Below are 16,354 nucleotides of genomic sequence, written 5' to 3'. Positions count from 1 at the left end.
CTTTTAGTGATGCTGTACATCGGAGAATGCTGTCTATTTCATGCAGTTAGCTCATGACTGACTTTGACCTGCTACTTTGCAAGTTTTGACACCGTGATTTGAACGCTACTAAGAGCTGTTTGATACAAGCTTTTTTTCATCTTATTTAGACGTATCTTGTGGCCTCCATAGGTTCCTATAACTAGGGGTGGTGCTCAGGATTTTTTTTTTTTTTTTTAACTGGGGGACCGGCTACCACAAGTATAGGAGTGGGGCAGGGCATATGGCAATTTCTGGGGGGGGGGGGGGGGCACACTGCCGCATTCCCCTCCCTAGTGCTGCCCTTGTCTATAACCATGTTGTGTCTTTGTCGCTCTGTTTTGTCGTACTGTCAGTTTAGTTGGAATTAACTTCTGTTCTTGTTTCACTGATAGCTTCTGTGACGTGACCAAAATTATAGTTGTAGTCCTTCCATTACATTTGGTTTGAAAAAAATGTTCGGGTTGGATCACTCTGATTTCACGGATACTCGTTCGCTTGACAACAGAGTAATGTGTTGTTGTTTTTTTAATATATTATGGAGAAAGTGGCATCTGTTTTGCCTTTGACATCTTGAAGTATTGGTGCGCAAGGAGGATTTCCCCCCAACATCTCGGTTATCTGGAGCTCACCGACTCTGGCATATTCTCAAAATGCAGGCAACGGACGAGAAGGTGACGCTGCAGGAGCAGCTGCAGGCGGAGACGGAGCTGTGCGCAGAGGCGGAGGAGATGAGGATGCGCCTGGCGACGCGCAAGCAGGAGCTCGAGGAGGTCCTGCACGACCTGGAAGGGCGCGTGGAAGAGGAAGAAGAGCGGTGCCAGCAGCTCCTCCAGGACAAGAAGAAGCTCCAGGTCACCATCCAGGACTTGGAGGAACAGTTGAGTCCCGCCACGGTCATTGCGTCCCTAGTTTGGCCTGCAGCTTCGCGCGCTTGCTGAAGGAACACTAAAGTGAAACAATTAATATACTTTGATTGATAGCCATATGACATATTTTTTTATTATTTATTACGCACAAAACATCTTCATGCACTACTGAGTCCAAAAAGATAAAGAAATTGCATTCGGTGCCAGATAAACACTGAACTATTTGGTGGGAATGCATTGACTGCATAAAGTCTCTCTAACCTCTACAAGACATTACACGATGTATAAAACGGAATAAAGGTGGTCCAAATTATCTAGAGCCCTGTGGCATCTCTCATAGCTGGACTTCTTTGCGATACGAGACTTATGAAATTCCCACGTGCTCGTATAATTCTTATCGCCATGAATGTGTTGTAGTAATGCGTGTGGTCCTGCCCCTTTGTCCTAGGCTGGAGGAGGAAGAAGGCGCACGGCAGAAGCTGCAGATCGAGAAGTACACGCTGGAGGGCCGGCTGAAGAAGCTGGAGGAAGCGTACGCCGTCATGGAGGACGGCAGCAGCAAGGCGGCCAAGGAGAAGAAGGCGCTGGAGGAGCGGCAGGCCGAGCTGGCGCAGGCCCTGGCCGAGGAAGAGGAGAAGGCCAAGCACCTGGGCAAGCTCAAGTCCAAGCAGGAGGCCGCCATCGCCGACCTCGAGGAGAGGCTGCGGCGTGAGCAGCAGGTAAGTTTCTAGTCGCCAGGGGAGTCTAGAAGAAGCAATAGAAGCATGCGCGCTTGAAACGTGGAGTTAAATTAGAGTGAAGAGAAAGTGCGGTGTTGGAAGAGAGTGAAGAGCAAGTCTAGTGTCATGAGAAAGCGCATTGAAGGGTCTGAGCGGTGTTGTTGGGAGTAAAAGAAAGAGTTTGAAGGGAGTGAATGGAAGGTGAAGTGGTGTGGAGAGAGCCTGGTGTTGTCCGGTGCAAAAAAGGGTAAAGCACAGAGTCATTTGGGAATAAAAGAGTTGAAGAAGAATCGGGAGAGTGGTGTCAAAACGGGCGTATAGAAAAAGCTTGGTGTCAGTGGAAAGAGAGTATGGCATCAATAAAGAGTGCAGAGAAGGTCCAGTGTTTAAAAAGAGAGGAGCATAGTAATTTGGGAGTAAAGGAAGGGTTCACTCCTGCATAAAAGCCTCATTGCCGGCCGATTTTCCGTGGTATCTGCACACGTGCCTCTGTTATATAGTTTGGCCTGTTGCCTTTACTGTGGAAGGCCATTACTCACTACAAGCAGCTCTTTTCCTCGCCCTTTAAATTGCACACGTGCCACGACAACCCATGCTAAGCCTGAATGTCCGCACAAGCGCATATCGGAATGCTTATTGTGCTCTTTTATTCTGTAATCAAAGTACTGCAAAAGCAAGCCTGCCTACATTGAAATCGACACCAGAGTTTCTGAGACGTTATTATTTGTTGAAAATGCAAATTGACCAGGCATACTCACATTTGAAAGTAGCCCTCAACGCGCTTAATTTTTTCTTGGTTAAATGAAAGTCATGTGTTAAAAACGACACTCTCATGCGTGGATTAAAAGCACTCGGATTGACCACCGTTGGCTTGCAAATCGCTTAGCGATAAGTCTTGCACATCACTGTCGAGTGGCTTTCTTGCCAGTTGCAAACTACCGATGGGCAAATTTGGCACCGAGATGCCATGCATAGGCCAGTTTCGAAACCTCGCATGCTACGGCAAACTGTTTAAAAATAGCTCCTGATCACTTGAACATGCTTGATTGAGCTAGTGGATTCTTAATGCATGGCATTGTCTGGTATACCAGGTCTGTTGTGGCTTGGAGAACCATTAGGCTGCAAGGTATTTAAATGTTCTTGGCATCCTCTCGTGAAATCGTGGTGTTACTGGCTGGCTTGCAGTCGGAGCTGGCATGCATATCTTACTTGCATTGGCACTTTCCACAGGTAATCGCACAGCTTGTTTTTCTCTAACATTCTTAGAAGGTAGTGTTCCTAGAAAAACAACAAATTTGGGTGTTGCGACAGGCATCTCATGGTCTATGTTAGCTAGACAAATAGATGCTTTGTGTAGAATTAGCTTACCAGAACTGCCAAAGCAAGCCACCAGGGCAAAAAAAGATGCAATTTTAGGGTCATCGATGTGCTGCCATCTCAAGTCTGGAAGAGTGCTTGCTGGGCAAGTGTCAGGTACCTGATGTCTGTGTTATGCGTTTCCTTTACCCATAATTGTAGTGCAGTGATGCATATTACAGTGAATAGTGGTGCAGTGAAGTGATGTGCATGAGGATTCAAAATAACTATGGTGCTCTCAGAAACTGAAGTCACTGCATCATCAGATGTAGTTACTAAACAAATGCTTCAGAAACAAAGTTATGATAGTTACGAAAATTCTTTGGAGCTTCTTAGATCACATGTGAGAAGTGCTGTACTTTGAAAAGTTTTTCGTGGCTTTGCTTCTTCAGCTTCTGTGACTAATAGATTTTTCAACAATTTGAAGTGAAAACTGTTTTCTATGTGTATTCAATCTGTACCTCTAATATTATTGCATGTGTGACTCGGGGTATCATGGCAGCTTTGTGTAATGAGTAATTGTTGTATGCGGAATGTCACTGGAGTCATTGTTTCGACATAAGGGAACGCTTTGACAAGAACTACTCTTTCGTTGAAGTGTTTGGCTCCAGCGACATTCTCTGTTCAATGACTTTTCGTTAGTACATGTATCCTAATGCGATGAAATGATTTGCTATATAATTCTAACATTTAAGCTCTTAAATGTGCTCTTTGTACGCTTTTTTTGTTGCTTGCCCTTCATCTTTCTTTTTTTTTTTTCTTTTGCTGCGTTGGCTGTACCGACATGCTTTGGCCGCAAATAACACACACACAAAGTAAACAAACACTCAACGGCAAGCACACTTCCTACTAAAGTAGACCGGGCAATTCGCACCCGGTCTACTTTAGTTGGAAGTGCTGCTTGTGCTTGTCTTTGAGTGTTTGTTTACTTTGTGTGTGTGTTATTTGCGGCCAAAGCATGTCAGTAAGCAAGTACCAACTAGGCCAACAATCAGTATTGTTGACTGTACTGCTCTTGTTTTAAGAATGTCTGCTTTCTTTTTTTTTTGTGTGTGCATGTGCGGGTGTGTGTGTGTGTGTGTGTTGCAAAAAGTGCACCATTACTAAAGCCTAGAGCTGTTGACACACTTCCATAAGCAAGTAACTCAGTTAATGAATGAATGAATGCACGAATGAATGAAGGTATGCTGCTCAAGGGAATGAATAGACGTGCCTACAAAGGAATGGTGAATTAGTGGACAGATGAATGATCTTGAAACATTTAAAGGTTCGAAGGAAGCAGCCTTCTCACGGCAAGCCACTGTTCTTTTCTTTCTCTCTTTGGCCAACAACACCCGCAGATGCGACAGGAGCTGGAGCGTAACAAGCGTCGGCTGGAGACGGAGTTGAATGACACGCGCGAGCAGCTGGGTGAGAAGAAGTCCCAGGTGGAAGAGCTCCAGCAGCAGCTGCTCAAGCGGGACGAGGAGCTGGCGCAGGCCCTGCTGCGTTGCGATGAGGAGGCGGCCGCCAAGGGACAGGCCCAGAAGGCCTTCCGCGAGCTCGAGGCACAGCTTGCCGAGCTGCAGGAGGACCTCGACTCCGAGAAGGTGGCCCGCGCCAAGTCTGAGAAGCTCAAGCGGGACCTGAACGAGGTGTGCTGGACTCTGGCTCTCTGTACACAGCAAATTGACTGTATGGTCCTTACTTATAAGAACTTACTAAATCATGTTCCACTCAAGAAATAGGAAGTGCATCAAAGGCAAGGATACTGTAACAGGCTAGCCCGGAAGTAGAAATGGTCATGGTATTGCACACCAAATAGTACCAGCTTCCCACAACTGCATGGCTGGTCAAGTACCAGTTAAATCACAACTGGAACCACTTGCTTCCAGTAGAGCTGGTTAAGGTGCCAGTTGGATCCTAAGTGGGTTCAGTTACTTCCAGTACAACTAATCATGGTTAGATCCCCATATAGACATTTTCATTTGGGTGTAGTGATTTGTTGCCTGCTAATCGAGAAGCAACATTGCACCTCGCAGGAGTTGGAGGCCTTGAAGAATGAGCTTCTGGACTCGCTGGACACTACGGCGGCCCAGCGGGAGCTGCAGAAGCAGCGTGAGCAAGAAGTGGTGGGCCTCAAGCGCTCGCTCGAGGAAGAGGCCCAGAGCCACGAGGCGCAGGTGGCCGAGATACGGCAGAAACACTCCCAGGTGCTTGAGGAGCTCAACGACAACCTAGACAACCTCAAAAAGGTAGGCGTTTACATCTTTGTTTCAATGACCGTGGTACCAAGCAAAACGCTGAAAAGGTTACCTGTCCAGTGCCAACTTGCAACTATGTCCAATCAGTACACCACGAGGTGTTATACAGCCATCTCATTCACTTGAATTCAAGTCGATAAGGATAAGGGAATCGAATATAATTAAGTTTGAATGAAAGGGAGCTCTATTGCCTATTGATTATAGCACCAGATCATCAGAGCTGCGTTGCTGGACAGGCACTTCTTGTGACGTATTTCCTCCGCTGATAGGCATACTCACGGCAGAAGAAAGATGTTATCATCTGCATGGAAAGTGTCCCTTCGGCATTGGAACATTTGCAATAGACCAATGTGCCACATAAGTCGAGACTCTTCTTACACTTTCTTATATCGTCGATGAAAAGATATAGCTGCGGTGGTATATACTACTTGCTCATAATGGGTTTACCAAAAGTTAATATCATTGCAGCGCAACCTCTAACGTTGTGGTGATGTCCAGAATGACGCCTCAAACCGTTTCAGGCCAAGGCAACGCTTGAGAAGCAGAAGGCCAACCTGGAGGCCGAGAACGTGGACATGGCCAACGAGATCAAGGCCATCAGCACGGCACGCCAGGAGTCGGACCGGCGTCGCAAGGGCCTCGAGTTCCAGCTGCAGGAGCTGTCCGTCAAGCTGGCCGACCTGGAGCGGGCACGCAGCGACGCCATGGAACGCTGCCAGCGGCTGCAGGCCGACCTGGACCAAGCAAACGGGGCGCTTGAGGATCTTGAGTCCCGTGCCTCGCAGGCGATCAAGAGTGCCCAGGCTTTCGAGACGCAGAACGCTGAAGTGCAGGTTTGTCATTCAGTCTCTACTGTGTCAGGTTGTGGTGAAAAAAAAAAAAAAAGCTGAAAGGGAACATCTGATGTAGGGCTTGTCAGTGTCGTTCGTCCTGTATTTATGCATGGGTAAGTAGATACTTACATGAGGGCATTTTGAGAGTTCACGAGCAATGGACGCGTACATAAGAACATCCGTTTGTTAGCTTCTGTTTTCTGGCTGGCAGGTTCTCATTTGATTTTCAAGCCATGTGAAATGCCATAGAACTGTTATTCTGTACTGTCGTAGTGCTCTCTCACCTTTTAAGATACGTAACCATGTGAATCGATCAGTCTAGTACATATTGTTTGCTTGTCGAAGTTTGTCAATGCACTGATCTGTTTCCCTATCACAATCTTCCGTGCAGGAGCTTCTCCAAGAAGAGACGAAGCAGAAGCTGGCTCTGAGCTCGCGACTGCGTCAGCTGGAGAGCGAGCGCACGACGCTGCAGGAGCAGCTGGACGAGGAGGAGGAGTCCAAGCGCAACCTGGAGAAGCAGATCGCCACGCTCACGCAGCAGGTGGCCGAGTTCAAGAAGAAGGCCGAGGAAGAGGGCGAGCTGGCCGCCCAGGCCGAGGACGCCCGCAAGCGGCTCCAGAAGGACCTGGAGGCCCAGCAGCGGCAGATCCAGGAGCTGCAGGCTCTGAACGACAAGCTGGACAAGTCTAAACGCAAGCTCCAGGCGGAGGTCGAGGATGTCACCGTCGAGCTGGAGAACCAGAGGGCCAAGGTCAGTCTAATTTATAAGTGCATAGCCCTTTGGGGGCCTGGCTTGTGTGGTCCATCCACTGTCTCGTGTCAAGTAGTCACGCTCCAAGTCAGTTGGTTAATACGGGCCTAAAATGGGGCTGTCAATGCTCAAAAAGCTGTGTTAAGATGAACAAGGTCTAAAATAACATAGTTTGCAGAAATAACAATATTTATCTTAAAATAGCCAAAAGTGCTTCAAAAACATACAGCTCACACTCTCACTGTGCAGAAGAGGACACCACCGTTTCGCGAAGCGTACAGTTTATTGTTACACCGGCACTTCTCTGGCGCCTTCGTCGCTACGTCTGAAGGGGGAAGCAGCATGAGAGAACTCGCTGCAGTCGACTGCCGTAACGAGCAGAAAGTCGTTAAAGCTCAGCAGAAAGTAGCTTGCGCGGTGCACATCGAGATTGTGAATCTCCCTAACAGGATTTTACTTGGGGCGAGGAAGCCCTGCATGGTTACCCAAAATTGGCATCGTCAACAGTTTGGTGAACGCAGCAGTACGAGCCTTTTGATTGGGAATTGCTGTGTGTGTTATGATGTCTTGGTGGTGATTGGACACTAGGCTTGTGCGAATATTCAAAGGCCGAGGAGAAGCCGACCTCTGCTTCCAAAGCCGTCCTTGCAGCAGAAATCATTTTGTCGCGCTCGATGTGACGTGATTTGCGGCAAGTAATGTTTGATAAACTCTCAACTGCAGGTGTCGGAGCTGGAGAAGAAGCAGCGGAAGTTCGACCAGCTGCTGGCCGAGGAGAAGGCGGTGTCCGAGCGGCTGGCAGCCGAGCGGGACACAGCCGAGCGCGAGTGGCGCGAGAAGGAGACTCGAATCCTGGCGCTGACCCGGGAGCTCGAGGAGCGCAGCGACAACCTCGACGAACTGGAGCGGTCGCGCAAGCAGCTCCAGCTGGAGCTGGACGACCTCGTCAACTCGCAGGGCACGGCCGACCGAAACGTGAGCTCTTTGGTCCCAGTTGGAACGGTTGCAATCGGATTCAGTTCGTAGGCCTTCCCCGCAAACGAATGTAAGGCATGGAGACACAGGCATAAGAGAAGAGAACTTAAAGAAATCAACTTCATTCTGCACTAATTTTTCTCGTTCAAGAAAAAAAGCAGACTATAGAAATGTTGTTTCCTGATTTCCATTTTATTTTGTTGTGTCTGTGTTTTTGCTCACCTTACCTTCTTTCATTATGATTATGCTCACGCACTCGTCTGTCACCAGGTTGCTATGCCGCTGTATGGTGGCCTGAAGAAAGAAGTGCGAATTTTAAGGGCGTGTTTTTCGTTGTTACGACGCAATAATAATGAGTATCAACAGGCAGTAACGCCAAGGGGATATTATGCCAATAATGTCGAGAGGATGTTAGACAATAGAAGATGCTGTTAGTAGTAGTAAATGCAATGTAAATGTGAAGAAACAAAAGTGGACAGAAAGATAATTGGAAGGTTCGGACCCCACCCAATTGGGGTACGAAACGGGGGTAATGGCTGGACCCCCAGAGACGGGGGTCCAGCCATTCCCCCGTCTCTTCCGTCCACTTTGTGGCGTATATGTGTTGCCTTTTAATTATTGTCTGTTTGTTCTCACTAATATTGTATGGCGGCTGGCAGTTTAATTGAAGGCTACCTTTAGCCGTATTTTAAAAGTGCGGCTGCAGCCTGACAGCCACATTTGGATGTCATTTGCTGGCAGGCGAGATAAGATGGTGAAGCTAATGTTATTTGTTGCACACCTGTCACGTTCCTAGGTATAGCAGCACAAGCATGTAACAGTTGATGACTAAAAGACACATGACAGAATGCTGTCATCAGTCTTGTGTTTTTCAACAGCGTTAGTTTATTTCAGTAATCACATGGAAAAACGTGCAGTATACTCTCAGTAAACTGAAATCTGTTAAATGAAACTGCTCCTTGAATGGAGCAAGTGCTTCTGACAAGATTGGTTTCATACTTGTATTCCCTGCTCGTCTCTCGGTAAGCTGAGCTCTGTTTAAACGGGACATACCTTCATGGCCCCTTTAGATTCCGTTTAATTAGTCTACTGTAACTCAAAGGAGGCTTCACCGCTTGACGTTGCAATGAAGAATGCCAATTGAATAAAAGTCGAGGCACAAATGTCTCAACGTGGACAAGTGTCGCCATCTAGCGTCATGAAACAATTATGGTGTGTATACAAAGCCTTCATTTCTTTCTGCGGGAATAATTTTTGCTAACGAGCATAGTAGTCAGTCGTCATTCTCATGACAACCATCTCGCTTGCCGATGGTCACAAAAAAGAGGTTAAGGAAGCCTAGGTAATCCAAATCAATGCAAAGTGCCGAAGCTACAGTATGCTTCACAATCGTTCGTTGTTTTTGGCACATAAAATCTGTTGTGCAGGTTCACGAACTGGAAAAGGCCAAGCGATCGCTGGAAAACCAGCTGGGGGCACAGAAGACGCGCCTGGAAGAGCTGGAGGACGAGTTGCAGCTGGCCGAGGACGCCAAGCTGCGGTTGGACGTGACGCTGCAGGCGCTGAAGGCTCAGCACGAGAGGGACCTCCAGGCAAGGGACGAGCAGGCCGAAGAGAAGCGGCGGGCCCTGGCAAAACAGGTGCGCCCACCACCTGTACATTGTTTGTTTTCACGAGGTCGTCAAAAATGACGGTGTTGCCTCAGTTGCTGCTGTGTCGTAAAAACAGTGATCCGCCACGTTGGAGCACTGGTTATGGCGTTTGGCTACTGACATGAAGGTCGCCAGCGTGATCCCAGCCGCTGCGTTCGCAACGAAGGCGAAATGCTGCAGTCCCATCTACTAGCCATGGAGTGTTGATGCACGTTGAAGAACATCGGATAATTGTAATTTCTGGCGCTCCCACTACAGTGTCTCGTAATCAAGTCGTGGTTTTGCGACGTCGAACCCCAGATTTTTTATTTTTTTTTATGGAATCGGACCACACTAAAGAAAAGGAATAAGTGAAAAGTGGTAAAGGTGTCTTTTTGTTGTGCAGCAATGATCGTCCTTTATCTCTCGTGTCGTGTCTTGTATCACAGCCGCACACCCGGCAAATCTAGGACATTCTCTCTTCACACGCGTCGTTGGAAGGAAAAGAGTCTACGTGGCAGGGACGGAAGAGGGAGAAGTGTGGCACAGGCGCGTCGCAGATCGGCATTTGATAGCAAACATTTCACCGCAGCCTTTTCTTTCCTTTTCTTTTCTGTCTGGCACAGCGTTGAGGTGTCGGAAGTGCCGTCGTGGGATTGAGCGGGGTGCCGAGAGCATTTTTAAAGCGTGGTATGTTCGAATTAACCATCGCAAGTGCTTGCGTGTTCGAATTACAGGGCATTTTCGCCCATTGGAATACACATAGCTTTGACAGGACCTCAGCGCGAGTTCGAATTAACCGTAAGTTCGAATTAAGCGTGTTCGAATAATGAGATTCGACTGTATTTTCTGGTGGCTTTTGTGTATCAATTAAGTCTTCCATTATGTTGAACCTTTGATTTTATTGTTAAGGTAAGTCTTGATTAGTACTGCTCTAAGTTTGTAGTTAGTAGCTAGCGTGAAAATCTCGATTTGCGGTCACTTCAGGTGTGCTCTGTGTGTTTTGTTTTGTTGTTTTTTTTGTCGTTTGGTACGGTTTCCCAAAGAAAGTTTCCTCGTGTAATTCTCACACCTCCCAACTTTTCAGAGTCAACGTCTCAACATGGGGAGTTATCTGTGTCGAAAAGTTAACTTGAGATTAACCACTGCTTAACACAGTCTTGTGAAAGTCATGTCTGTCTTGTTTGAAATGCCTTGAGATTTCACCATGTGCATCTGGGCAGTGTGACGCTTCACGCCTCATAATTTCGCAGTAACTGAGGTCAAGATTGTGACATCAGTGTCCAGCACAGCGTTTGGCCTTTGACTGGAACTTTCATTTTTGTAGGAAGGATCAGTTAGAAGGGTAGCAGAGAAAATTAGCCCCACTTTTGGCGGGAGCGAGTAAATCTGCGGTCGCCAACTGATGAAAAGGGTCCTGTTCACCTGTCTTACCAAGGTCCGAGACTTGGAGGCCGAGCTGGACGAGGAGAGGAAGCAGCGGTCGGCCGCCCTGACGCTTCGCAAGAAGCTGGAAGCCGATCTCCAGGAGGCCGACCGACAGCTGGACACGGTGAACAAGGCCAAGGAAGAAGCTGTGCGTCAGCTGAAGAGGCTACAGGTAAGGAAGAGCATTCAAATTAACTTGGTTGAATCATTGGGGCTGTTCAGCAGAGGTGCGAAATGCAAAAAAATGCCCAGTTACACCCAAACCTCGCAATAATGAAGTCGCTAAGCACCAAGTGCTCAGTACGTTTTTTTCAGGTTTGCTGTTAGTTAAACCACTATATAAAAGGCATGCTCTGGGCAGAGATCCATTTGTTTTATATGAGATGTCTTTTGCAAGCAGGGTACCTTGTATGCATTTTCTTGTCAACCCGTATTTTACTGTAAGCACACCGGTGTCTTTTATACCCATTTATCTCTTATATCAGTGTCTCTTATAAAGGGGTTCCACTGTAGTTGCCTGTGTACCGCTCCCTTTCATGCATGCCTCCTTGTATCTATTGCTATCACTTACTCTGTATTACCTGTGATTTAAAATGTAAGCTTTCTGTGTTACTTCTATTTCAAGTGTGCATAGCATACAAGCCTTACAGGTGTGTTGCTCGTAGAATCTGATCTTTTTGTGGAATTTGAAATTGCTCTTAGCGGTGAAGCTTTCAAAGCTTGGCAGAACCCCCCACCCCACGTGTAAGGTAGCCAACCGAGCCTAGCTTGGTTAACGTCCCTGCTTCTCTTTTGCCTCTCTCTCTCCCTGTAGCATTGGCACAATTTTAGGAAGGTATTGGCTATTAAATGCAGCTATGTGCCAAGCAGCTGCAAGCATAGCTAAGCATAGTGTAGAATAGCAGGGGGGTGAGAAAGAGAAGTGAAGGTGAGGAAGAGGCATAGGGTGAAGCAGGTCATAGCTTTGTATAGTATGGCATAGCGAGGGTGTGTATTATGGGTGATTAGGGAAAGGATGGAGGAGGAGGGTGAACCTTAGCACAGCCTTGTAACTCAAGCCTCCAGATAACAAATTCGGTTATAACGAATTAGTGGTTATATCAAGGTGAAGAATAGCGTTGTCATAGTGTTCAGTAATCCTTTTTTTGTATATAACAAAGTATTTTCGTGGCAGTTGTGGCATTGTTATAATGATGTTTGAGTGTAGTACAACAAAGGGTGGGCAAGGGAAGTGAGGAGGATGAAAGTACACCAGCCCTGCAGTTTTCTCAGTCTTTGCACCAATATTGCGTAGGTACCCCAGCCTTTTTATAGCCTTATCGAAAGCCGCACCGTTGTTGCGCTTTGTGACATTGCAGGGACAGGCCAAGGACTGGCAGAGGGAAGCTGAAGAGGCCCGAGGCTCACGCGAGGAGCTGCAGGCGCAGGCCAAGGAGGCCGAGAAGCGTGCCAAGCTGTTGGAGGCCGAGCTTGCTCAGCTCCAGGAGGACCTGGCTGCAGCGGAGAGGGCGCGTCGTGCTGCCGAGGGCGAGAGGGACGAGCTTCAAGACGAGATCGCCAGCGCAGCTGCCAAGGGGTCAGTCAAAAGCTTTGTCTTGGGCCCCGTTTGTATGTTAGAATTATACGTAATGCATTACGTCATATCTCTACATAACAAATAAACTGAAGGCTCGGCCTCTGCTGGCGGAAAGTTGTCTTTTCGTCCACCCTACTTCACATCCATATCTTGCCGTTTATAAGTCAACTCCAATTGTAAGTCAACTCCCCAACTTGCAACCCCTTCTAAGAAAGAAAAATGTTGACTCTAAACACAGCGTCATGCTGCGGCCATAGCTCACGAGTAAGTTCTTCAGAAGACGAAACATTTATTTGCCCATTAAACGTTGCTTATGACTCATTGTCACTTGAGGGAAGAACGAAGTCACGGTCATTGCCATCGTGTGAGCCACTGCTGCGCAGACCATGTCGGTTGGAACTCCATACGAGGCATCATTGACGTATTCATAAAGTTCGTTACCCATTTGTTGGATGCTTTGAACTTGGTTTGTGTGATGCAAATATCTTTTGCAACAGTGTGTGCTTTTGCTTGAATATCACCATAGCAGACTCTCTTTCTTCTCTAGTCATGAACCCCAATCTCAAACAGCCTCCCCAATGGTAGTCCATACCTCGGTCCGCCTAAGGAACGGCGTGTAGCAGTGCACCTGAAGATCTTGTCTCCTTGTTTTCTTCATTCCCTCATGCACCTTGCTGACACATCGAACTTCCGTCCTGCTGCAACATTGCTTTTCGACTCTGCGTAGAAGGTCGTTTGCCACTTGAAAGCAGCGCAGTACTGTTGCCGGCGTAGCAAACAGTGCACACCACTGTTTGCAAGCAAAGCGAAATGATGCGCCCTTTTGTTGTGCCGTTTCGTAATCGTGAACACTTCCCAACTCGCCCAACTATCAGTGCTACCAGTGCTACAAAACAAGCACATGTTATGCCTGCTTTGTCTCGTTTTCCTGTGTCTGTACATTCGCGTGCCCCACACCATGAAGGGGTCACCATAATGGACAAGTGTCAGTTCACAATTTTTGGTACCATGGTTTCATTCATTACAGCAATGGACAAACTTCATGTGCCAAGGGATGAGGTAGTGAGAGCAAATTGAACGAGTGCTGCAACTCGGGCAGTAACTTGCATGTTGTGGCTGGGGCAACTTGCCATCAGTGCCGCTACAGTTGTGAGAGCTGATGCGCTTACCCACTTCACTGTCTACAAACTAGGTCACTGTTGACCCAATTCTTGTGCATGTACGATACAGAAGCTGTGCTCCCAAAGTGCATCTTAATTTCGCCGTCAAAGTATGCGGTTCGGCCAGCCAGTAGTAACATGTAGTGCATGCTGTCTCTTCAACAGTGAAGCTTCGGAGCAGCAATGAATGCTTCTGTTTTCAAGTCTCGCACATGTGCGTTGATGTTCGCGCGATCGACTGACTGTGGCATGTTGAACGCAGATCGCTGCTTCTGGAGGACAAGAGGAAACTTGAGGCCAAGATGCATGCCATGGAGGAAGAACTCGAGGAAGAACAAAGCAACGGAGAAATCCTTAGCGACAAGATTCGCAAGGCCCAGGCACAGGTGAGTCGTCGGCCCTGCAGCCCTAGATCACAGGCAGCTTAATGGCTCTAGCTACACATTGAGGTGATCATACGTCTACATTTTACATTCATATACAGTGGAACTTCGATTATATGCTCCCTGGTTTCGCGACAACCCGCATTTTACGACGAATCGGTTAGGTCCCGGCAAAATCCCCGTAGGAATGATGTAATAAAAACCTTGGTTATACGACGCAGTTTTACGCCGACCCCGCATTTTATACGACGACATTCAGAGTTCATCAAAAAAAAATGCCTTTACTCGAATCGTGTGTGGACCAAATATTCACAAGTGCAAAATATAAACTTACGTTCCCCTAGGTTGGCGATTAGAAAAGTAGGGAGCGAGACAGATGTCTTCTTAGAATGCAAAATTTATTCTCTTCGAAGTTCATGCGCTTCTACGCATGCCCCAATCGCGTGTGCATGTATCTGGAGTCGTTACCTAGTCAAGCTATATCCACACAAAGTAGCTCCAGCCGGCCGAAAAGCTGATATTTTCACATTTTCGGTCCATGGAAACATTTTCTGGTCCACATACAGCTGATCTCCTGCCTTTGTCTCACTAGCAGTCACAGGCTTGCAGACGCATAAGGGCCTGCCGCAGCTGTTTTCACTGTGAAACATTACTGTCACTTGACGTCGGCGTTCATACTAACAGCGGGACATCACTAATTGCACTTCACAAGGCCACAAATTGCAACCTGCGTAGCTCAGTCGCACACGAAGGCATTCTACGCACACTAGTGGTCGGTCGCCATTATGTGATAGCGAGGACACTGTGTCTGACTCTTCTGATGGGAGGCTATTGGCAGCACGGTTTCGGTTTAGTTTTCATGCACAGGCAATTTTCGGACTCTATCAGTAGAAAGATGCGCGTTGGATTCAATTTTTTTTAAACTTGAGAATAGAGATTCGCTCGCACCTCTTTCAACAAAGTGACGCTGCCGTTAGCTGTCGCTGGCAAGAATAATTTAATCTACCTTTCTAGTAGAGGCACAGCGTCATGCCGTGGGCTTGTTCAGGCGTTCTATACCCATCTGTGGGGGAAGGCTGAGTGTCATTGCTATATCCTTAGTTTTTCGATTATACGACGGTTTTGCGTGGTCCCCTGAAAGTTGTATAATCGGGGTTCCACGGTACTTTACGTTTGTGTTCACTGTGGAACAAGCAAATGGACTTTTCTTTGCTAACGGCAAGTGTTTGTAGTGAAACGGGGTTTATTGGTGTAAACAGCACTTGCACAGCAGGTCTATTGGTACTGAAAGCAGGCGGCGACGACCGACACAGGAATCTCAGTGTTAGGGCCAACAGCTTGCGCTCGAGGCTTCTGCTAAAGAATTGGCCCACTGCAGCGTATTGTTCTTTTTCCTCCTTGCAGTAGGTCTGAAATTGCAGTCCTAATTCAAAGGCTCTCCTCTAGTAAATAAGTGCATTTCTTAACATTTTAGGCTATCTGCACATCCTTTTCAGAAGGCTAGCATGCCGCAACGATAATGTAGGTATTGCCATACCTGTGTTAGTTTTACACATAGGCCTATAATCATTGAAACCTGGGACATGTGGCATTTTGCCTAACCTCTAAAAAATTTTTGAGGCATGAGTACTAGAAAATAAAAAAAGATTGCCACGGAAGCTGCTATTGAAACTGCCAATTGTTCTTGCTGGAGAGCGTGTACAGTTTCTAGCAGCACTGCCTTTTAAACTGCAAAGCGGGGTTAAAAAGCAGACAGGACAGATGGGCTTTGTTGCGGACGTAGTCACCGTCCATCACGTACAGTCTCAACCAACAAGCTTGCCACACGTGTCCAGCTAGATTCGACCCCCTGCATCGGTGTGTGACCTCCCCTCGCGTGTCTTCTCGGGTTCACAGGTAGACCAGCTGACGGCCGACCTGGCTGCCGAGCGTGCCGCCTCCCAGCGGCTCGAAAACAACGCGCTGGTGCAGGAGAGGCAGACCAAGGAACTCCGTGCCAAACTGCAGGAGGTGGAGACTGCCTGCAAATCCAAGCTGCGCACTGCCACCAGCCAGCTGGAGGGCCGCCTCTCCCAGGTCGAGGAGCAGCTCGACCAGGCCGAGCAGTGAGTCGAAGAACATGGTCGTGTCGAGCGTGCGAATATCAGTACTAGGGGCTGCCAAACCTTCTGCTTGCACCGGTATTAGCCAAGAATTTACTGCAAGGGACTATTGTTTATTGGCTTCAAGATAACCGATATTTCGTTATACCGTATTTACTCGCATAATCCTCGCACTTTTTTTGGCGCGAAACGGGTGCAAAGTTGTGGGGTGCAAGAATTATGCGGGGGAAACATTTCACGAAAACGTACAGTGTGAGCAAAGAAACGAAGTGGCCGCAAATTGGGATTCTCACACCAGCAACTAACG

The 16,354-nt window shown here is 47.6% G+C and overlaps 1 protein-coding gene across 3 annotated transcripts in view; it reads left to right on the top strand.

The window, feature by feature from the left end:
* Positions 1-16,354, top strand: part of zip (myosin heavy chain 10) — a 107,730-nt gene that overhangs the window by 87,281 nt on the left and 4,095 nt on the right. For 2 of the 3 annotated variants that reach the window (XM_037431614.2, XM_037431612.2), the window contains 12 exons: positions 678-898; positions 1,336-1,606; positions 4,303-4,596; positions 4,984-5,196; positions 5,727-6,038; positions 6,430-6,792; positions 7,516-7,767; positions 9,195-9,407; positions 10,837-10,998; positions 12,185-12,402; positions 13,825-13,948; positions 15,842-16,050. In XM_037431614.2, coding sequence (XP_037287511.1) covers positions 678-898; positions 1,336-1,606; positions 4,303-4,596; positions 4,984-5,196; positions 5,727-6,038; positions 6,430-6,792; positions 7,516-7,767; positions 9,195-9,407; positions 10,837-10,998; positions 12,185-12,402; positions 13,825-13,948; positions 15,842-16,050 — 2,852 coding nt within the window. Of the gene's footprint in view, positions 1-677; positions 899-1,335; positions 1,607-4,302; positions 4,597-4,983; positions 5,197-5,726; positions 6,039-6,429; positions 6,793-7,515; positions 7,768-9,194; positions 9,408-10,836; positions 10,999-12,184; positions 12,403-13,824; positions 13,953-15,841; positions 16,051-16,354 lie in introns of all 3 variants that reach the window. The other variant, XM_075868690.1, reaches the window with a different exon arrangement.

This window comes from Rhipicephalus microplus, chromosome 7 (genome assembly GCF_043290135.1).
Source record: "Rhipicephalus microplus isolate Deutch F79 chromosome 7, USDA_Rmic, whole genome shotgun sequence".
NCBI lineage: Eukaryota > Metazoa > Arthropoda > Arachnida > Ixodida > Ixodidae > Rhipicephalus > Rhipicephalus microplus.
The sequence above is the reverse complement of the archived record's forward strand: the minus strand, read 5'-3'. Positions and strand labels throughout refer to the sequence as shown.